The sequence below is a fragment of the Oncorhynchus masou genome, chromosome 3, assembly GCF_036934945.1.
Source record: "Oncorhynchus masou masou isolate Uvic2021 chromosome 3, UVic_Omas_1.1, whole genome shotgun sequence".
Classification (NCBI taxonomy): domain Eukaryota; kingdom Metazoa; phylum Chordata; class Actinopteri; order Salmoniformes; family Salmonidae; genus Oncorhynchus; species Oncorhynchus masou.
The window spans coordinates 30,206,569-30,225,552 of record NC_088214.1 but is presented as its reverse complement, the minus strand read 5'-3'; the positions used below and the strand labels follow the sequence as shown (position 1 = coordinate 30,225,552).

Sequence of the window (18,984 nt, the reverse complement as noted above, 5' to 3'; positions counted from 1 at the left end):
ACATACACAACATCAGTTACTTTGTGTTCTTCAAAGACTGGTTTCGATCAACTAGATGTGGTGGGGGAATCTGATACGAAAAACAAGCATTGTCGTGGTCCTAGTTCATATGGACTGATTTTACTATACTATAGTCTCAGAGAAGGTTTCATAGAACCTGCGGCTTTAATTCAAGCTGAGTGGGTTTAGATGAGTTATAGATATAATATCAAGAGATGTTTGATTTTATTCTGTTCATTGATTTATTTGGATAGGAGTCCTGAAAATGATTTTTGGGGGAATCCTATGTAATATGCGCTGGGTTAGAAATTATTTGTATTTTCTCGTCTTCAACTGTGGACTGACACAATATAACATCTACTCTAAGTTTATTAATACCTCCATAATAAATCAAGTGTGTAACAATATATATTTTGTAGTTGCTTACATTGTTAGTAAGTCCCTCAGTTGAAGAGCAAATGAAGGACACATGAAACACATTCATGTTAATTGACATTCATTCAATTTGTTTGTGTTGCATTAAGTGGCACCAGGTTTGTATTGTTAAGAAATGAATAAATATTGCAGTTTATTTTACAGAATACAACAGAAAATACATTGTTTTCAACACTTCCCAGATCACTGAAAATATTGCTTCTCTTGAGTCTGAAACTTCACAGAAAACATTTTTTTGCAGACAGTTATAAATACATTTAGTTTAACACACATTTTTCTCACACGTAAAAACACGTAATACCATAACACATTCAGAGTTATTTTCCAAACAATTAGGCATCCCAAATGGATCCCCAAATGGAGCCCTTCTCCCTATATAGTGCACTACCTTTTGACCAGAGCCCTTTGGGCCCTTAAGCACTACATAGGAAATAGGGTGCCATTTGGGACGGAACATTAGATCTTTGAATAGGGGTGATTAAGGTTTCTCAATTGGTGGGGTGTTGAAGCAGCCCTTAGGGATGTTGGCGTGGATGTCCTCCAGGTTCCTGATGTCATCCAGGATCATATCAATATCTAGGTTGAGGCCAGACAACCTGGCCCTCTGGCCGGCCTCCTTCTCCTCCAGGTCCTGAAGCCGAGGCCGGAGCTGCTGGTTGACCTGGTCACGAGCACTGGAGATGGACTGCTCCAACTCACCGAGCCTCTCCTCGTCCACACTGCCTGGCTTACCTGTTAGGAAAGGAGAGGAGGGGGAAGGGTGGAGAGGAGAGGAGAAGACCAATGGTCAGCACCAGCTTAAATCATAATGTCATAAATATGTGTTTTTATGACATTAATATGAAGATAAGACGGTGAGTGAAATTAGACAAAACACAAGTGGTTTTGTTTTGTTTGAGTTTGCTGATTGTAGTTGTTGGGGGAATTTACCAATCATGCTCAGGAGGTTATTGATGACCAGGAGTGTTTCTCCCACAGCATCTCTAGTGTGCTTGGCGTTGACGTAGGCACCCATTCCTCCCATTAAAGCCTGAGGGAAAGGACATTACAAAGCATTATAAATATTACAGACCATTCATTTAGAAAAATGTATTTATTTTAAGAACCATTTGTGTGTGCTGGAGTTGTGTTACGGAGTGTTTCACATGAATCCGTTATATTGACACATGTTTGTTAAGGTATAACATCATATCTGAGGGCATCACACTAAAACGGACCACTGCAGCTTTGTCTCTCTGTCCCTCAGCATTGGCCCTCTCCGCCGCCACTTTGGAAACAGTGGCTACCGCCTGGGTCTTCAGGTCCTGCACGTCCCCTTTCAGCTTGGTGGCGTCCTTCAGTAGATCAGAGGGAGCTACTGGTAAAGAGCCGGACATTCCCTGTGGACAACAAGAAACAGTCAAATGAGCTCATTTTGAAGTTTCCATGCGAGTATTTCGGTTGTGAATAGGTCATGTCTGGAATTGAATGGGCTCATGAGCATAAGTGACTCGAAACATTAACCTCATTGTTTTCCAACAGACATTTTCCTTCTAGAGACTCGAGCTAAATGCACAAGCTGTGGATTAGCATATGAACCCCAGTCGGATATTCCCATTGAAAGGAAGGAGTCTGTTAGTTAGGGTACCTCCAGTCGAGAGACCACAGCTTCCAGCCTGCTGAATGTGCCCAGTGCATCATTGTAGTCATCAGACACACTGTCTATGATGAATACGGTCTCTGAGTTGTTGCCAACAGCTTGCTGAATGGTGGCATTTATGCCAGGGAGTCTCTTTATGGCCTCGTCTGCCAAAGCCTTGTTCTTGCTGATCTGGCCGTCAAACCCTGTAGGATACAAGAGATTTAGACATCACCATCGGTCTTTTCTGGCAGGTTTATCTGTAGTGTATCAGTATCGAGATGTCTTTTTTTTGTTATACAGTTTTAAATGTATTTGCTATGTTCTAGATACTACGCAATAAATATGTGCTTTTTAGATGAGAGAATCGCTGTATTCGGTGCAAAGGACACACAATAAAATGTTACTGATTAACTTACACCTGCTGTAACTGCCTGTAGTACTGTTGAACGTCATTATTGATTCAACTGAGAAATACAGTGCCTTGCGAAAGTATTCGGCCCCCTTGAACTTTGCGACCTTTTGCCACATTTCAGGCTTCAAACATAAAGATATAAAACTGTATTTTTTTGTGAAGAATCAACAACAAGTGAGACACAATCATGAAGTGGAACGACATTTATTGGATATTTCAAACTTTTTTAACAAATCAAAAACGGAAAAATTGGGCGTGCAAAATTATTCAGCCCCTTTACTTTCAGTGCAGCAAACTCTCTCCAGAAGTTCAGTGAGGATCTCTGAATGATCCAATGTTGACCTAAATGACTAATAATGATAAATACAATCCACCTGTGTGTAATCAAGTCTCTGTATAAATGCACCTGCACTGTAATAGTCTCAGAGGTCCGTTAAAAGCTCAGAGAGCATCATGAAGAACAAGGAACACACCAGGCAGGTCTGAGATACTGTTGTGAAGAAGTTTAAAGCCGGATTTGGATACAAAAGGATTTCCCAAGCTTTAAACATCCCAAGGAGCACTGTGCAAGCAATACTATTGAAATGGAAGGAGTATCAGACCACTGCAAGTCTACCAAGACCTGGCTGTCCCTCTAAACTTTCAGCTCATACAAGGAGAAGGCTGATCAGAGATGCAGCCAAGAGGCCCATGATCACTCTGGATGAACTGCAGAGATCTACAGCTGAGGTGGGAGACTCTGTCCATAGGACAACAATCAGTCGTATATTGCACAAATCTGGCCTTTATGGAAGAGTGGCAAGAAGAAAGCCATTTCTTAAAGATATCCATAAAAAGTGTCGTTTAAAGTTTGCCACAAGCCACCTGGGAGACACACCAAACATGTGGAAGAAGGTGCTCTGGTCAGATGAAACCAAAATTGAACTTTTTGGCAACAATGCAAAACGTTATGTTTGGCGTAAAAGCAACACAGCTCATCACCCTGAACACACTATCCCCACTGTCAAACATGGCGGTGGCAGCATCATGGTTTGGGCCTGCTTTTCTTCAGCAGGGACAGGGAAGATGGTTAAAATTGATGGGAAGATGGATGGAGCCAAATACAGGACCATTCTGGAAGAAAACCTGATGGAGTCTGCAAAAGACCTGAGACTGGGACGGAGATTTGTCTTCCAACAGGACAATGATCCAAAACATAAAGCAAAATCTACGATGAAATGGTTCAAAAATAAACATATCCAGGTGTTAGAATGGCCAAGTCAAAGTCCAGACCTGAATCCAATCGAGAATCTGTGGAAAGAACTGAAAACTGCTGTTCACAAATGCTCTCCATCCAACCTCACTGAGCTCGAGCTGTTTTGCAAGGAGGAATGGGAAAAAATTTCAGTCTCTCAAAACTGATAGAGACATACCCCAAGCGACTTACAGCTGTAATTGCAGCAAAAGGTGGCGCTACAAAGTATTAACTTAAGGGGGCTGAATAATTTTGCACGCCCAATTTTTCAGTTTTTGATTTGTTAAAAAAGTTTGAAATATCCAATAAATGTCGTTCCACTTCATGATTGTGTCCCACTTGTTGTTGATTCTTCACAAAAAAATACAGTTTTATATCTTTATGTTTGAAGCCTGAAATGTGGCAAAAGGTCGCAAAGTTCAAGGGAGCCGAATACTTTCGCAAGGCACTGTATATATCTCAGATATAATTACGGTTTCTGTGTGTCTGTGCCTTTCTAATATGTGGGCCGGCCTTGTCATATAATATGCCGATAGTTTATTCATATTTCTACTGTGCTTGGAATAAGACCTATTGAAATGTGAAAGTTATACCTCTGAGCATCTCCAGTGCATCATCCACCCCATCAATGTTGTCTGTGATGGCCTTCAGGGCCAGTTCTGTGTCAGCCTTCGCTGCATTCGCTCTAGCAAGGAGCTGGTAATTTTCCTGTACGAGAGAAATACCAACAATCAACATCGTGCCAGTTATTACCATTTATAAGGGTTAGTGACGTCATTAGCTAATTATACACTATTGAAATACTTCAGTTGGATAATCTATCAGTGAATTTCACACGTCGCAGGAAAGTATTTCTCAGAAACTTTTGAAGTTGGAATATGAGATATGATATACTACCAATCCTACACAGAACGTTTTCTGAAAGCTGATGAGTGAATAGTGAAAGGCCTCAAGTGTACCTGTTGAGCTGCCTTCCCCAGGGCCAGGAGGTCCTCTACTGCAGCCTTGTCCTCTTGGGTCTCCTCTTGTAGCGCCTGGTACTCTTTGAGGTTTTCCTCCACCTGTTCACTCAGGCCATCCAATTTAGCCGCCACACTGTCAATGTCCTTTTGCCAGAAAACAGGAGCTCATTCAGACTCAGCGCGTTGTGCAAGTGTAATTACATACGCACTAGATTCCTCACCAGTCAGGTTTTAATTAGATCTCCTCCCCCTCTTTGCATTTTTTGCTGACTCATGTCCTCGATTGTTAATTGCTTTGTTATGTTTACATGTAAATTAGCAAGCTTTACAAACATGCCATGAGACAGGTTTAGTTGCCAATGGTTAGACACAATGATTTCATAATGAACGGTGTTGAAATTGAATGCTTTTTTTCAGCTCTCTAGGACACAAGCACATTGTGGGGGGATCCTTCTCTCCCTCATTTCCAGGACGGAGACACTGTATATCTATCAATATTTGCCTATTATGATTTTTAAGATATCTCAGAAGACTTGACCTGAGAGCAGTCACCAAATAGAGATCAGAGAAAAGAGCCTGCTGAGAGGCCTGTTCTGCTCAATACCTTGAGAGGACCAGGGATGTTCAGCTCGAGAGAGGCTATCTGCTCCAGGGTGTCAGCCGCCATCCTGCTCTCATCTTGGGCAGAGCTGCTTAGGCGAGTGGCCAGGCTCTCCATGGCCTTCACCTGGGCTGAGTTCTTATCATACCTGACCAGAGGAAAACCAAATATAACTAATATCAATATAACAACAACGGTTCATCGATGATGTTATTATGCAGAACATTACATGGCTGGTCTTAGAGGTCATATCGTCTGTATTTTCACAGGAGATTGACATGAGTTTCTTACTTGGTTTTGAGGTCACCGATAAGCTCTCTGATCTTGTTTTCCCCTGTCATGACAGTTCTCATGAGTGCCAGGGACTTCTCTGACTCTGCAAGAGCACTGTTTGCTGTCTTCTCCACTGTCGCCGCTTTGCTCTGATGTCTAATAAACAGTTACAACATAGAGTCATCCTTAGCACGGCATGGGATTTTCCAGTCTGTATGAATGGGACATGGAGGGGTGCAGTACTCACTTGTCAGCCAGGCCTGTTGCTCTCTGAACCAGAGTAGAGAGGCTGTCTGTGTCCACTTCTGCATCACTTAAAGGGAATTCCTAACATCGGGGTGGAAGGTAAAGAGGAATGAAACAGATCGCTACTACGCATACATTGACATATTCATATCTCCTTACTCTCTCCTCATTTGATGACATCAGTGATAAAAAGTAGAATACCACTGTACTACTATATAACTCACAGCTTGTTTGATGTTGAGTCTGGCCTCTTCTAGTTTGCGCCGCACATCATGAATGAGTGTCTGGATATCAGAGACCTGTCGTTGGTACCTCTGGTCCTGCAGCTTTATGTTGTTGATGGTGTTGGAGATCACCTGGATGTCTCTGCCTTCACTCAGCTGGGTTGTACTGATGTCTGAGAGCCGGGCCTGTAAGTCTTTCTCGGATTCTATTCCATAGAACAAAACAAGACAAGTCACCAACATGAAATCTTTGCACTTCACTTATAAACCGAAAGCTTCACAAACTGAATGTGAGATGCATTCGGGTGTGACAGAGACACAGTGCATGGACGGTGCCTCACCATGTTTCAGAAGCCTGGTAACCATCCTGAATGGTATTGACATATGTTGATTAATTAGAAAATGACTGATCCTCTGATTCTTTAAGTATCTAGGATGTATAACTATTATAAAATACTTACCAGAGAGTGTCTGTGCATTTCTCTGCAGGTCTGTGACTATGTCCTCTGCTGCTCTGATGGCTCTCTCCATCTGGGCGTCGTTCACTGGGAGACTGCCACTCTCCGTACCCGTAAACAGAGTTTCTATCTCCTGCAGTTTACGAGTGTACCCCTCCACCTGTGACACATGACCCAATGGGATAGGAAAGCTTAAATAAAGCTTATGAAAGGTTATTCTCTGGTGATAGATGAAAAGATAGCTGGCTGGAGGCCAGCACTCACACAATATTTTGGTCTAGATTGGCGAGATTAATTAAAGGTTAACAAAAACCTTACCTCTGCAATACTTTACTGTAGGCCGACATAGTACATTCAGAATATGTAATTGGAGGCAAAGTGTGAGATGGAGCAGTAGATTCAAACCCTCAAAGGTATTCATTATGAAAGATAAATAATTTCATAGGTTAACTGTTGTGTTTCAATACTTCAACTTCAACTCCTCCTTTCAATTCCTCCTCCCACACTACAGCCTGAGGGGAGGGAGCACCCCAAATGTCACCCTGTTCCCTATTTAGTGCACTACTTTTGACAAGGACCCTTGGGTTCTGGTGGACATTAGTGCACTATACAGTATATGGAATTGGGTGCCATTCATCTTAGTTCACAGGATGCGTAGGCAATGCCAGAGAGAACACACTCCACACAAACATTTACCTGTCAAGTACTTTCCCCTCCCAGGTAGAGGCAGTATATTTACTGAGAGGACCTGATGGAAGAAATGTTCTTGCAAAAATACTAATGCCAGATCACAACTTGTATGAAGACACTCTAAACCTCTTCCTCTCGTAACAAAATCCTTGTACAGCTATTCTTTCGTTCTTTCCCACTAAGCTTTAAGGATGTTGAATCAGCGACAATGTGAGCACAGTGAAGCCAGAACAAATACCACAGCCAGTAGCCTTATTTCTGGTCCAGGTATTGTGTCCGCATCTCAAAAGGAATCCTATTCCCTATACAGTATAGCCTAGTGTACTACTTTTGATCGAGGTCTGTATATAGGGAATAGAGTGCCATTTGGGTTGCATACTGTGCTGCCATTTAATAATTGGAGAGAGCACAATGACATGTTGGACCTGAATGGAAAAAGAAGACATTGATCAAATAATCCCAGTGGATTTTTACCTTGGTCTTCACAGGGTTGAAGCAGGAGGGACACGCAGAACGCTGGCACTTCAGACCCTCAAAGCCTTCTCTGCATGAACACTGGCCCTGGTCACCGCATTTGTTGTACAGAGAACCCTGGGAATTGCAGCCACAAGCTAGAACGCAAAAGGAAAAACAGTTGTTAAAATGTATATAAAATTACAGACAATATTTGACTGTTAGAATCTAAAGGAGGAGCTATGTGCCTCGTGTCTACGTGTGAAAGAGCTGGATATGGGGAGCAAACAAGGTGCTGTCCGTACGTTTGCATGCCTCTGATGGCATGCTGTGGTGATATCCATCCAGACAGCTCTCACAGACGAAGCCAGTGGTATGATTCAGACATTTCAGGCACTCCCCTGTCTGCGGGTCACAGCTACTGACACCGTTGCACTGGCAGCGCCGACAAGGCCTCTGGACGCCATTTTCCCCCAAGGGATTGCCATAGAAACCATCCTGGCAGGTGTCGCAAAGTGAGCCTATTGAGAGTGGGGAGGGAGGAAGAGGTACAATATGAAATATCAAATATGCAAATAGCTGACATTGAATGATGAATGCCCTAGTACTCTATCCCATCTAACAGCCATGGTCAGTGACTGTGTCCCAAATTACATCCTATTCCCTATATAGTGCACTACTTTGACGATTTGTGACAGTGACTCACCAGTGGTGCCAGGTGGACAGAGGTCACACTTGACCTTCACGGTTCCTGGGCTCACAGAGCAGGCAGCTCCATTGGGACAGGGACATTTCAGACAGGACCGTGGCTGGGCAGGGTCATTATAATACCCCAGCTGGCAGGTCTGGCGACCAGGGTTCTCATCTGCAGAGTAGCAATCGCCTGTGGAATGGCACAACACAAAATCAGACACACACACACACACTTTCAACAAGACATGATTTGTCCTGCATTACATTATTTTCATTTTATATGAACATTGTATTTCAAGCATTGATTTGAACTTCTACCCAGGAAATGGCATATTGCAAAAGGAGGTTTGTCCTGATGAAAATCAACCAAATCTCGTCATTAATAGCGACAATACAAAATATATTAACACAAACATACAGTAACACTTGGACAAAGTTAAAACGTCACCAACCTGTTTCAGAGTCACAGCTTCCTCCTCGACAGCTGCAGGGCTCACAGGAGCTGTATGGACCTTTGCTCGGAGAACTTCTCTTATACCCTGACGCACACCTCTCACAGAACTGTCCCTCGTATCCCACTGGGCAGTTACAGTTCTGGACCCAGGCAGCAGGGGTACCGGCCCCCTGACGTGCTGACTCCATACGTACATTGTCAAGGTAACCGCGCCCTGCAAAGGACAATAAGGTATTGAGCTTAATTGAGGGATTGACAAGAGATGAAGAGAAGGCAATGTGTTGAGGATGTGTTCCAGTGTCATTTTTGACAATTGATTTAGAAAGATTACATAATAAAAATACAAATACTGAAATAAACTCGATATAAAACTGTTCCAAAGCACTTATTTTTATGACCAAGGAATGACTCTAAGGATCTGTTTATGCAAAACAATAACCAATCTCATAGTCTGAGTCATACAAAAATAAACACTTACCATTTTCCCCAAATGTCCCACGGATTTTGATGGCAGTCAGATTCTGGAGGAGTTTTTGAAACTGGAAAGATGACAGGAGGGGCCTCCATTTACTGCTCCGTTGCTCATCCAGTCTGAGAATGAAAGACACAGCATGCAATGTTTACACCACCATGTCCTTACTACTGTGGTTATTGTTGTAATTACATTGTAGCTATTGTAATTATTCATCGTTACACTGTATATTTTGCTTATCATGAATACGAGAATAAATATGGAAACATGTATTTTGATGGAAGCAAAAACCAGTGGTGTTACTGTATTAGGCTACTTTTATGGTCACGATGGTGCAGTTTGTTGTGAGACAGGATTGGATTTGACCAATTAGAGATAAGCTGCGTGGCAACGAGCCATTTCCCCTTAATTGTAATCAATTTGAATCAGGCAAGCAGATGACCCTCTGGCTTACTAGCTGTTATCAAGCTTTTAACATTCAATCAGTGTGAGAAAAACATTGACCCCTTCACACTCCACATTCACAATGTGAAATGGTCTATAATGTGTTTCTCAATTGTTATCTTTGGCATCCATCTCACTATTCACACCTGCATTCTTATCTCCTGCAGATCAAATTATGTTTGTATCTGCCCTGAGATGGACTGCTTCCTATCAGTCTGTACACTTGGTACCTGCATAGCTGTGTGTTGTACACAACTTGACTTTTTTTTCACATTTTGTTGAGTTACATTTTGAGTGTCACTGATCTACACATAATAGCCCATAATGTTAAAGTGGATTTTAGTTTTTTTGAAATGTTTATCAATTTTTTTATTTTTTATGAACAGCTGAAATGTCTTCAGTCAATAAGTATTCAACGCTTTTGTTATGGCAAGCCTACATAAGTGCAGGAGTAAGAATATGCTTAACAGGTCACATAATAAGATGCATGGACTCGGTGTGTGTGCGTTAATACTGTAGTGTTTAACATGCTTTTTAAATGACTACCTCATCTCTGTATCCCACACACACCACTGTAACGTCCGTAAGTCAAGCAGTGACTTTCAAGCACAGATTCAACCACAAAGACCATTGAGTTTTTCCTATGGTTTGCAAAGAAGGGCACCTAGTTGGATAAAACAAAAAAAAACAGACATTGAATATACCTTTGAGCATGATGCAGTTATTAATTTGACACTTTGGATGGTGTATCAATGCACACAGTCACTAAGCAGATACAGGTGCCCTTCCTAAATCAGTTGCCGGAGAGGAAGGAAGCCGCTCAGTGATTTCACCATGAGGCCAATGGTGATTTTTAAAAGAGTTACAGTTTAATGGCTGTGATAGGAGAAAACTGAGGATGGATTAACAACATTGTAGTTACTCCACAATACTAATCGAATTGACAGAGTGAAAAGAAGGAAGCCTGTACAAAATTCAAATATTCCAAAACATGCAGCCTGTTTGCAATAAGGTGCTAAAGTAATACTGCAAAAAATGTGGCAAAGAAATTAACTTTTTTGTCCTGAAAATAAAGAGTTATATTTGGGGCAAATCCAACACAACATATCACGGAGTACCACTCTTCATATTTTCAAGAATGGTGGTTGTATCATGTATTGGGTATGCTTGTCATCGGCAAGGGATAGAGAGTTTTTGTTTGATAAAAATAAACAGAAAAGAGCTAAGTACAGGCAAAATCCTAGAGGAAAACCTGGTTCAGACACTGGGAGATGAATTCACTTTTCAGAAGGACAATAACCTAAAACACAAGACCAAATATACACTGGAGTTGCTTGCCAAGATGACATTGAATGTTCCTGAGTGGCGTAGTAACAGTTTTGACTTAAATCAGCTTGAAAATCTATGGCAAGACTTGAAAATGGCTGTCTAGCAATGATCAACAACCAACTTGACAGAGCTTGACAATTTCTTAAAAGAATAATGTGCAAATATTGTACAGTTCAGGTGTTAAATCAATCTCTTAGAGACTTTCCCAGACTCACAGCTGTAATCGCTGCCAAAGGTGATTGTAACATGTATTGACTCAGGGGCTTGAATGCTTATCTAATCAAGATATATTAGTGTTTAATTTTCCATGAATTAAAAAAACAATGGAAAAAAACGTTGATATTACAGCGTACTTTGATTAGATCGTTGGGCAAAACAAAAGATAATTCAATCCATTTTAAATCCCACTTTGTAACACAACAAAATGTGAAAAAAGTGAAGGAATGTTGAATACTTTCTGGAGGAACTATTCATAACTTCACGTGTTGCTTAATGCTAGTATCAGGCTTATCTGTCTACTACCATGCTCTGCCTGATTCCCACCTGAATGTGTAGGTGATCTTCTGTCCACAGGGGACGATGGTCCTCAGGTCTCCCAGGGAAGCTGCCACTCTCAGCCCAGATCCCTCCAGCACCACATCGGCCGTGGACGGGTGGCGAACCCCTCGGTCCAGCCTCAGGGAGAAGGATAGGTTCTGACCGTAGCTCAGCTCCTGGTTGCCCAGGTAAGAGTCTAGCCATCACAAAATAGAACAAGATCAAGATCATTTTAGAAACATAATAATTGATGAATGGGGACTTAAAACCCATTACAGTCCATGCCCTGTCTAAGCTGGAGGGGGACCATTTAGCTATTTGATTTAGAGTTTTAAGACCCCTTGTCTTAAATATATATAAAAAAATGTATCTGATTAAACATGTTACTTGGCTTTACTGCTATTAGCACATACAAACGCATTGAATGACAGATTCACTACATGGAACATGGAACAGATTGTCCCCCCCAATAATGAAAAGGAAGTTTATTCTGAAGTGTCCGTCCAATTACTGAGAGATATAAGAAAGATCAGGAAACATTTGTATTTAACCCTCTATTTATTCCACTAAACAGTCTCTATATATGCTTCCATATGCTTCCATAAATGTTTCCAACTGGTACTAGGGGAACTTCAGATGAGTCTTGTGAGGCCTGTGGGCTTCCGAGAGCAAATCAACCAACATGTACGTATTTGTGAGAATCATACCTTTCCACAGAGGGGTCATATTAGTGTGTAGGTTTTCAGACAGAAATTGGCAGATCGGCTGTACCGACTTCACACGAGTCCCAAGATGCTTGTGGGGGTTTTAGCAAAACTGAGAACACCATCATGTTCATGGGAGTCTCATCTTTCCATACAGGGGTCATAATGGTTTGTAGGCTGAACCGTTCTAACGTTACAGATGATTTTGTGAGCAGACACATTTTTGGGATGTCTCATGGTCTGATGGTCATCTTTCACCGCAGATGCAGAAGTAGGACATTGGTGGATGCGTTGAATTGAGACGCATGCAATGCCAAAAATATATATCTCCAGCTTAAATTGACAGATTCTTATGGGGATTTTTGTATTATGCTAATTTGATTTCCGTGGGGGCGCAGACATCGACTCTAGGGGGTTATTATTGTGGAAGCATGTGATGTAACATATACACTACATGACCAAAACATCTCATTTAAAAATCATTTATATGGAGTTTGTCCCCCCTTAGCTGTTATAACAGCCTCCACTCTTCTGGGAAGGCTTTCCACTAGATGTTGGAACATTGCTGCTATAACAGCCTCCACTCTTCTGGGAAGGCTTTCCACTAGATGTTGGAACATTGCTGCTATAACAGCCTCCACTCTTCTGGGAAGGCTTTCCACTAGATGTTGGAACATTGCTGCTAAAACAGCCTCCACTCTTCTGGGAAGGCTTTCCACTAGATGTTGGAACATTGCTTTCATTCAGCCACAGGAGCATAAGTGAGGTTGGGCACTGATGTTGGGCGATTAGGTCTGGTTTGCAGTCGGCGTTCCAATTCATCCCAAAGGTGTTTGATGGGGTTGAGGACTCTGTGCAGCCCAGACAAGTTCTTCAATACCGATCTCGACAAACCATTTCTGTATGGACCTTGCTCTGTGCACGGGGGCATTGTCATGCTGAAACACGAATGGGCTGCATCAGATTGTTTCCACAAAGTTGGAAGCACAGAAACGTCTAAAATGTAATTGGAATGCTGTAGTGTTAAGATTTCCCTTCACTGGAACTAAGAGGCCTAGCCCAAACCATGATAAACAGCCCAAGACTATTATTCTTCATCCACCAAACTTTACATTTGGCAATATGCATTGGGGCAGGTAGCGTTCTCCTGGGATGCGCCAAACCCAGATTTGTCCGTCGGACTGTCAGATGATGAAGTGGGATTCATCACTCCAGAGAAAGCATTTCCACTGCTCCAGTGTCCAATGGTGGCGAGCACCACTCCAGCCGACGCTTGGCATTGCGCATGGTGATCTTAGGCTTGAGCGCGGCTGCTCGGCCATGGAAACCTATTTCATTAAGCAACCTGACGAACAGTTTTTGTGCTGACATTGCTTCCAGAGGCACTTTGCTTCCAGAGGCAGTTCAGAACTCGGGAAGGGAGTGTTGCAACCGAGGACAGAAGATTTTTTTACATGCTACTGGCTTCAGCGCATGGCGGTTTCTATTTGTGAGCTTGTGTTCTACCACTTCGCAGCTGAGTTGTTGTTGCGCCTAGACTTTTCCACTTCACAATATCAGCACTTATAGTTGCCTAGGGTGGCTCTAGCAGGGCAGACATTTGCCTAATTGACTTGTTGGAAAGGTGACATCCTATGACAGTGCTATGTTGAAAGTCACTGAGCTCTTTCAGTAATGCCATTCTACTGCCAATGTTTGTCTATGGAAATTGCATGGCTGTGTGCTCGATTCTATACACCTATCAGCAACAGGTGTGGCTGAAATATCCAAATCCACAATTTTTTTTTTTTTTTTAACCTTTATTTAACCAGGCAAGTCAGTTAAGAACAAATTCTTATTTTCAATGACGGCCTGGGAACAGTGGGTTTACTGCCTGTTCAAGTGCAGAACGACAGATTTGTACCTTGTCAGCTCGGGGGTTTGAACTCACAACCTTTCGGTTACTAGTCCAACGCTCTAACCACTAGGCTACCCTGCCGCCCCAATTTGAAGGGTTGTCCACATACTTTTGTATATATATTTTTGTTAGATTTTTGTTGGAACGAAAGGTCAAGTTTCTCCAAAACTAAGAGGGTACAGAAGTCAGGACTAAGAGCTGAAAGCAGGGAGCAGGGAAAGCAGCACTCACCAGGGGCATAGAGGTAAGCAGGCATGATGTCTTTGGAGATGACCTCAACGTCTTTGTGAGTGGGGGACCAGCGGAAGTGGACTTGGGATGGGGTCACACCATGAGCTGTGGCCGCTCGCCAACCCTCAGGCCCTGAAAAACAGAAGATTCACACCCATTTAAATAACTTAAAATGAAATATATTTCAGGTGTTTATTTTATGTTCTGATCAAGAGTTAACTTACCATTGTCGAATGTTGAGATGATTGTGTGGACTGAGTAGCCCTTTGCTGGGGAGCACTGGGTCGAGTGTCCATAGCAAAAGCAAGGTAGAGATTGAGCAGTCACTGAGTTGTCAGTGAGCTGACCACTGCATAAGAAAAACATGAACACACATTTGAATTAGTCAATAATTAGTCCATCTTTATTCTAAAATTCAATAATGAAAGGCAAGGCAATACAGCAGATCCTTCTGTAGTCCTCTCAGTCCTTTCATTTTATGCCCTTTATAATTCCATTCTTGTACTTACTAAACATTACAATGTAAGGAAATGTCAAATGTATTTTACCTGTTAGCACAGCCATTTGAGCTGATAGGTGTTCCATTGGGGCATCGGTCACATTTATCCCCTTGTGCTCCCACTCTACAGCTGCAATGTCCTCTACTGTCACAGTGTGATCCTACAGAACCTGGAAGAAACCACATAGACACAAAACATCAGGTGGCGTATTCATAAAGAGTCTCAGAATAGGAGTGCCGAACTGGGATCTGTTCCATGTAATCTTACTCATTATGATCGAAAAGATGAAACTGTTCCTAGATCAGCAGACACTTTTGAACATGGGCCCAGGTATTGTTATCATTCCATGTTCCCTCCTGTTCTGTTCACTCACCTATACGGCTGCAGTTACACGGCAGACACCTGTCTCCTGCCCTCTGGTGGTGGAACCCCTCCTTGCACCTCTCACAATGCCTTCCCTCAGTGTTGTCTTGGCAGTCCACACAATGGAGGCCCCCAGAGTCAGGCAGGCAATAACGTGACTTTCCATTGCATTTACAGATGTCTGCTACAGGGGTGACATACACATTGTTCGGACATTTGTGAGCACTGTGTATAGAATCATAAAAACAATCATTTGAGAATATTTATCAGCCTGTGGGATAAGCAGTTTCCCCCCTCATAAAGTATCTTGAACACCGTGAAGAGTTAGCTATTGCACTTTGACAGTCACATAAAATGGGGAATTGTATTATTATGTAGGCCACCATCTTTATACAATCTAAGGAGGGGTTGGCAGTAGCACAGCCTCAGTCTTTTCTCACAGTGATGTAAACTACTGTCAGAGGCCCAGATCTCATAAAACCTTATTCCCAAGTGATGAGAAATGAGAGATTCTCACAATAATATTAATTACTCCCACTGTGGCCAACACCATGTTTGCAATCAAGCAAATATCTGTTTGTTTGAGACGGTAATGGTTTGTATCATCATAGCAAACCCATACCGCCACACATATTTGACAACCATGTTCCCGAGCATAAGCTATCCTGAGGATATCAAGTTCTCATTTCACACACTAAATGATAACTTTGAGGCGTTCCTGTGGTAATGACAGGCTGCTGCATGTAGCTGTTTTTGTCGATTAGGTATTATAGAAAGGTACACAGAGCTCAGAACCTAAAGCCGTCATGCCCTAAGAGGCGATAGACTTTACCCATTACCACATGAGTCATTGTCTGCATCCCAAATGGCACCCTATTCCTATTTAGTGCACTACTATTGGGCAGGGCCCATAGTAGTGCACAACATAGGGAATAGGACGCCTTTAGGGACAGAGTCATCAGCAATGCAGTGATTCAGTGCCTCCAGGTCGATATGGTTGCCCAAAGGATTAACGACACTTAGCTCAGCAGCTCCAGGACTTAATACCTATATCTGCCCCACCTTATCACCTCACCACAGAGTAAGTAACATCAGAAAGTGTTGATGATTTACTCTCTTCGCCGAGAGTACCACAAATAAACATATCCACTTTCACATAAATATCTACTGTGAGACCTTCATAGACTATAGAGGCTCTGTAGTATTATCATGTTACTTATAAACACAAACCCCTTTCTCCTAAATGCTTACCTGTATTAAATATCATTAGAGGAAATGTGCCATTTTGATATCTACTGCTAAAGTTACAGAGGCAGAATATACAAATACAGGTATATAGGAATACAACAAATGCTGCAGGTAGGCCGATTAGCTACAATAGTGTTTTGTAGGGTACCACCTATCGTCTGAGTATGAAAGAAGTCAAATAATTCTAAATGCATGTCCCCACAACTCGAAAGCAACAACCTATTTAAGGATTTTTTTTACAATTCAATATTATATTATTCAAAGCCAGCAGAGAAGAAAGATAAAAAGGTAGTAAACACTCACATCCTCCATAGCTGTAGGTTCCTTGGACAGACAACCAGGTACAAAGAGAAAGTCCACACAGAAGTATCCAACTGCTCTTCATGGTCGCAGAAACTCTAATAGGAATGAAGTACATCAATAGTCTCATATAAGTAGAATCAAACTAATGGGCTTATCAGGCCGACTACACCTGATGCTTCTGCCCAAGACACCCAGGTGAGCTTCTTTTATAACACCTCCTCTGTGGCAGGCTGTGACACGTCGGGCACAGTCTCCCAGCTGGAAGGTTACTCACTTGTGATTCAGAGCCAACACACTGGCCGGGCTCACTCTCTCACAGGAAATGGCTGGCTCTGTGTCGCTATTGTGGAAATTGTCAGGACGTGAATAAAGGGGAGCGTTGTTTGATGCAGCATGAAACAGACACAGTCACTCACTCAGGGTTTGTAAATCCATTTTTACGTCCGCTTTACAATTCAGTAGACACTCTGTAAGACAATGTCAGAATGTGAATCAACGCTTTTGTGTATCTTCACCTTTTCAGCAAAAGCATAATTACTAATCATCTCAAACCAACATATCTGACATAGGTTGTTGCCAATTATTATGAAGGGTTTGGTATTGTTCTGCTGATGATTGCAACTTGAGTAGCCAAGAACATCCTGAGAAAGAACCTGTGAAAGCTGCTATATAACAAATTATAAACCGGGTTGCTTGGGTCCTGGATGCTGATAGAGCATTTCAGCCATGTGTATATCAGGCAATATACCACAGATATGACACAAAAATACTTGATTACTGTTTTATTTAAGTTGATAACCTGTAGATAATAGCAATAAGGCACCTCTGGAGTTTGTGGTATATGGCCAATATACCACGGCTAAGGGCTGTTCTTTGTGGTATATGGCCAATATACCACGGCTAAGGGCTGTTCTTTGTGGTATATGGCCAATATACCACGGCTAAGGGCTGTTCTTTGTGGTATATGGCCAATATACCACAGCTAAGGGCTGTTCTTTGTGGTATATGGCCAATATACCACGGCTAAGGGCTGTTATTTGTGGTATATGGCCAATATACCACGGTAAGGGCTGTTATTTGTGGTACATGGCCAATATACCACAGCTCAGGGCTGTTCGTTGTGGTATATGGCCAATATACCACAGCTAAGGGCTGTTCTTTGTGGTATATGGCCAATATACCACAGCTAAGGGCTGTTCTTTGTGGTATATGGCCAATATACCACGGCTAAGGGCTGTTCTTTGTGGTATATGGCCAATATACCACGGCTAAGGGCTGTTATTTGTGGTATAAGGCCAATATACCACGGCTAAGGGCTGTTATTTGTGGTATATGGCCAATATACCACGGTAAGGGCTGTTATTTGTGGTACATGGCCAATATACCACACCTCCTTGGGCCTGTTTGCTTAAATCAAACATGAGGCACCTACTACAAACCAACAGTTGAACCTGTATTTTTCTTCAATAATGTGTTTAATGGTTTTCCATAAATGGCTCAACTTGATTGTTTTTTAAAATCCAGGAAGTCCCATTGAGGTCAGAAAATCTATTTTATAACAGAGATGTGGGAACTGTTAAATCCAATGTCTATAATCTGCGAGGGTCTGTTTTATTTGGAAACCTGAATATGTTCCTGAGCAACAGCACTTTGGAGAGACAACATTCCCTGAAGTAATAATAGCCTTTCCCATCTCCTCAAATGGTTGGCAGCTTATTTACCAATCCACAATGAGAATGATTCACCCACTTTGTGTCTGAGCATATGACAGTATTGTTTGGCTTTGGTTGGGGAAAACTCTGTAAAACAATTACACCTAATAACACGACAAAAAGGAACGAGTCAGTTCCAGGTGAAACAACTGAAAGACAAATTCAAAACTAACTTCACATCATACTGTATACAGTATTTAATCATATTTGTTACATTTACAAGGCAACTTTTTTAGTCACCTGTTCATTCAATCTGATATTTTTCTTTTGCCTCCTTGGAAAAAAGTTTCCCATGATTGAAATACTGTAGAGATTCATTGAATGTATCTCTCATTGTTCCATAGCCATACCCTTGGTATCAGACGTGTGGCCAGACAAACAGCAATAGACACATCCATCAGCGATGAGTAGATCTCTGATAAGTGAAAAAAGGTGCCTAAGGGCTATGAGTTTAGTACTGTTTGCAAATGGCTGCCACACCCTTATGT

The 18,984-nt window shown here is 42.0% G+C and overlaps 1 protein-coding gene across 1 annotated transcript; it reads right to left on the bottom strand.

Annotated features, from left to right (window-relative positions):
• Positions 1–497: 497 nt before the first annotated feature.
• On the bottom strand, positions 498–17,023 carry LOC135514313 (laminin subunit gamma-2-like). The gene is made up of 22 exons (XM_064937705.1): positions 16,785–17,023; positions 15,244–15,417; positions 14,919–15,039; positions 14,595–14,719; positions 14,371–14,502; positions 11,545–11,734; positions 9,235–9,347; positions 8,755–8,970; positions 8,316–8,492; positions 7,915–8,130; positions 7,631–7,767; positions 6,470–6,626; positions 6,009–6,214; positions 5,786–5,865; positions 5,557–5,694; positions 5,269–5,413; positions 4,662–4,808; positions 4,296–4,410; positions 2,063–2,259; positions 1,653–1,814; positions 1,366–1,465; positions 498–1,167 (listed from the first exon to the last, which is right to left on the bottom strand). The coding sequence occupies exons 1-22, from the start codon at positions 16,909–16,911 to the stop codon at positions 914–916; spliced, it is 3,429 nt and encodes a 1,142-aa protein (XP_064793777.1). The 5' UTR covers positions 16,912–17,023; the 3' UTR covers positions 498–913.
• Between the last annotated feature and the right edge of the window lie 1,961 nt (positions 17,024–18,984).